General features: G+C 36.1%; 1 protein-coding gene across 1 annotated transcript in view; it reads right to left on the bottom strand.

Moving 5' to 3' along the window:
* Positions 1-57: 57 nt before the first annotated feature.
* Positions 58-3,848, bottom strand: part of LOC118332096 (apoptosis-inducing factor 3) — a 15,742-nt gene continuing 11,951 nt past the window's right edge. Inside the window, exons 17-19 of the mRNA XM_035667246.1 lie at positions 1,981-2,056; positions 1,769-1,873; positions 58-818 (exon numbers count right to left, since the gene is read on the bottom strand). Coding sequence (XP_035523139.1) covers positions 785-818; positions 1,769-1,873; positions 1,981-2,056 — 215 coding nt within the window. The 3' untranslated portion in view covers positions 58-784. The remainder of the gene's footprint in view (positions 819-1,768; positions 1,874-1,980; positions 2,057-3,848) is intronic.

Raw genomic sequence — 3,848 nt, forward strand, 5'->3', positions numbered from 1 at the left:
GTTAGCAGCAGCTCGACGTCCTTTTGTCTGCCGAACGATGTTAAAGAAACACAGATGTTTAAAGTAAAAACGGCTTTATTCAGTGTTTTTACCGGTTTTAATCACCAGCTGTGTTTGTTTTGGAGAGGAAGAGACCTCTGTGGATAATTCGGCCTCCGGTAAAAACCTTTGAGCAGCTGACTGCAATGACAGCAATGGTGGTGAAGACAACAACTCCCATGATCCCAAGCGACTTCACAACGCCATCGATCTTCTTCTTTTGTTATTGTTTTGATGTGAGAGACCCCATATTGTACATTTAAGGTCACTTGTGTTTTTTTCCAGCAGCTCTAACCAAGTAAAAAGCATCACTGCCTTTCAGGTATTAACAGCAGAGAACATACTGAGGCATCTTAAATGTCTCTGGACTGTTACTGAAATACCTTTTGGAGACATAAAGCCATAAAATTAAAAAATAATAATCTAATGAAATAATAAAAAATGTTAAGACTAAAAAAGAAGTCCTAAAAGCTGCATCCATCTGAGGTATCTGTTGTTTGCATGCTGGAGTCCCCCTCACATGACTGTATGACTGTATGACACTGTAAATATGAAACTTAAACACTGTAGATTCTGCTTTTTGACACCATGCCATCAGTGAAGTTGTTCTCCTCTGGATCAAACATTTTAACACAGGTCTCTAAACTCTTTGTCCTTGGTGAGAGCGTAGGAGAGACAGATGAGTGACTGCATGACGACACTGTACAGATGATGTGTTGAGCGGATGAGTGGAGGAAAGTGTAGATCAGGACAACTGCAGCCAGCTCAGGTCATCTGATCTGTCAGGCAAAGGAAAAAGAGAGGACATGCTTTTATATAGATTTCATTTCATTTGATGCTCTTGTTACCTTCATTTTGATCGTAATGATGTATTGTTATTACATTCAAGTGACAGAAATGAACATTTTATTATAAAATAGTTTACGTGAGAGTGTTTCAAACACACAGGTTACTTAGAGCTGATTTTTTTGGCCACTTGGTGGAAGTGGAAACAAGTTGTGAATATAATTACCTTTTAAACCTATTAAACGCTTACTTATGCACATCCTGCAGTTACAGAGAAACATTATCATTGATTTGGAGTTGTGTTTCTGGCCAACTGATGAATTCACATCCAGTATTCACTCTCTTAAACCTCTGTTTTTGGTCTCCACTAACTCTTTTAAATATGTATCATGTTTCATATATGTGAAAATATGTATAACAGCCGCTTTAACAGCACTTTATCGCTGTTAAGAAGATATTTACAGAATCCTCTAACAGTCTAGATGTAAATATATTCTGTCTTGTGCACAATAAAAATTATATTTACCCCATTTCCCAACTTGTGCCTATGTCCTTAATACAAAGATGGTAACTAAAAATGACCTCCTTGCTTAATCTGTACAACATACTGTAACTCATCGTGATTTAATCAGTTATATTGGTACATATGTTGGCCTATGCTACTTTCTAATATTTTATATTTCAATATTTTACTTTTTAAATGACAAGGGCATGTATCATTTCCAGCAACCTGTATGGGAAATACAGTCGCAACTTGAGTAATGGTTTAAAAATGTTAATATATACGGTATATTGCAGCTCTGAAGGGGAAATAAGTTGAATTTCTGTCCCATATAACAAAAGCTTTCACTTACTTTGTTCCCCTTTTATTTGTTAACTGTAAATAAAACTTGCTACATCTCTGTGAACATATCCAGTCATCCATCATTCAGACTTTACATACTCAGCCTCTTCCTTCGTGATAACTTTTCCTGTTAGGAGCCTCTCAGCGACTGCAGACACTCCTGGGTCGTAGTTTAGGCCCGCTGCCGCTATGACCTCATTATCCCTTCACATAAAAAAAAACAAAAAACATTAAAACATACATATTTTGACATATATTCATTAAAGGAGTTACATTTTTCCGATGTTTGCAGATGTTTTTTCTCAACGTACTTGATGTAAAATGCCAAAAACTTCTTGTCCTCCAACTTTCCTTTCAATACAATCTCAGTGTATCCCTCTCCATAACCTGCACACAACCAGAATAAAAACATGGTGACATTTAATGGTGATAAGTGGGGAAAGGGTTGGGGTTATCATGATTTAGAGTATATAATTAGTGTATAGACTGAGGTACAGTGAGCGGTTGTTGCTTTGTGGTTAAAGAGTCCAAAGGCATAAAGTTTTTTTTAGTTAGTTATTGGCTTAAATATCAAAATACAAACATATAAAATACCTTCACATCGTCAAATCAAGGTGCATACAGACACATTAAAATGTCTGATTTAAACATTGTAATTAGTATCTAAAGAGGTTTAAAAAGTAAAAAAAAATGTCCTCTTAATGAGGATGTTATTCATTATATATCAGCATTAAAGCAGGAAGACATTTTTAGGAAAGTATCTGGTAAAACGACAACAAATAAGGGTAAAAGATTAAATTTACAGTAGAAACATGTTTAATTAACATGAATATAATTTAAAAATGCAATATAATATTATTATTTAATCCATTACTGCTGATCCTTTTGGAGAGTTCAGGTCGTCAGTTTATCACATCACTCTCATATTCACACCTAGGTGTAATTTAGAGTCGCCAATGGACCTTTTTTACAGCGGCCATTTTGACGTGAAACAGTAGGGTAAACACAGGTGTTTCCAATAATACTAATTAATGTCCTGTTCAAACAGAGTCATGGTGCTGCTGTTGTGGCTCACCGGAAATGCTCTGATACACTAAATGGAACAGAGCCTTTTTACCCTACTACAAAATGGCTGCTGTGAAAAAGGTCTATTGTAACAAAGTAGGCCTATAGCTCAGTATTTGGTTAATTTCTGTGAAGAATAGTAAATATAAGTATATTGTCTAAGAAGAAAACACTGAATTTGTCAGAAAAGAAGCCTAATATGTCTGTATGATTGTTAAATATTATAAAAAATACATAATACAGACAGAGAATAGTATAAAAAGTTCCCTAAACAGGAAATAATCTGCTCAAAATTCGTCCAAATCTCTGGTTTTACATAAACTTCCTGCAGTTACTGAGTCAGTTTAATAAATGACAGGGAAAGGAAAAAGGTTGGGAACCAGTGGACTGAAGGATGAACTGTTAACTAAACTATTTAAAAACCCTTGAATTAGTGTCAGAAAGCTGAAAACAGGCATATGATTTTATAGATTATGATGCATTGCTGTAGATTAAACCACCCAACAGTATATATAGTAGTTAAAAAAGTAAAAAAAAAAAGTAGTGTGTATTTCTGAGGCCATGTTACAGTCTCAGCACCAACTCTATGATTCTCTTCACTCTGATAAATGTGATAAACGTACGCTTGTGTTTTCTCTGCTGCAGCGACTATGTGATTGAGGAGAAGACGGCCGTGCTGCAGAAGAGAGAGAGCGAGGGATTCGGCTTCGTCCTCAGAGGAGCTAAAGGTAGAAAGGATGGATGGATGGATGGAGGAGTGGTGGGTGTTTGGAGGTGTTGGGGAAAGAAAAAAGAAGGATATTTAAAACAGAGTGAAGTCTTCAGAGGAAGAGCAGAAAGCTTTAAAACTCCTCGCTGTGTTGTTTCATAATAACGACAGAATCCACTGAGTCTCTTCTTTCTCCCTGAAAGCAACAAAGACTACGCCCCCCGATCCTGACAGGATTATTACAACAGGTTTAAAAACTAGCGACTCCTAAATTTTGTAGGAGTTCAACTGGGAATCATAAGAGTGGGAGAATCCACTGGTTGTGCTCGTATAATTCTCCTCTATTAAAAATGTTCCTTTAAAGCTGTAATCAGTAACATGTCCTCATTAAACAGTGTATAAGCT

The sequence above is a fragment of the Morone saxatilis genome, unplaced genomic scaffold (assembly GCF_004916995.1).
Source record: "Morone saxatilis isolate NCDOM2014 unplaced genomic scaffold, NCSU_SB_2.0 Contig20, whole genome shotgun sequence".
Lineage (NCBI taxonomy): Eukaryota > Metazoa > Chordata > Actinopteri > Moronidae > Morone > Morone saxatilis.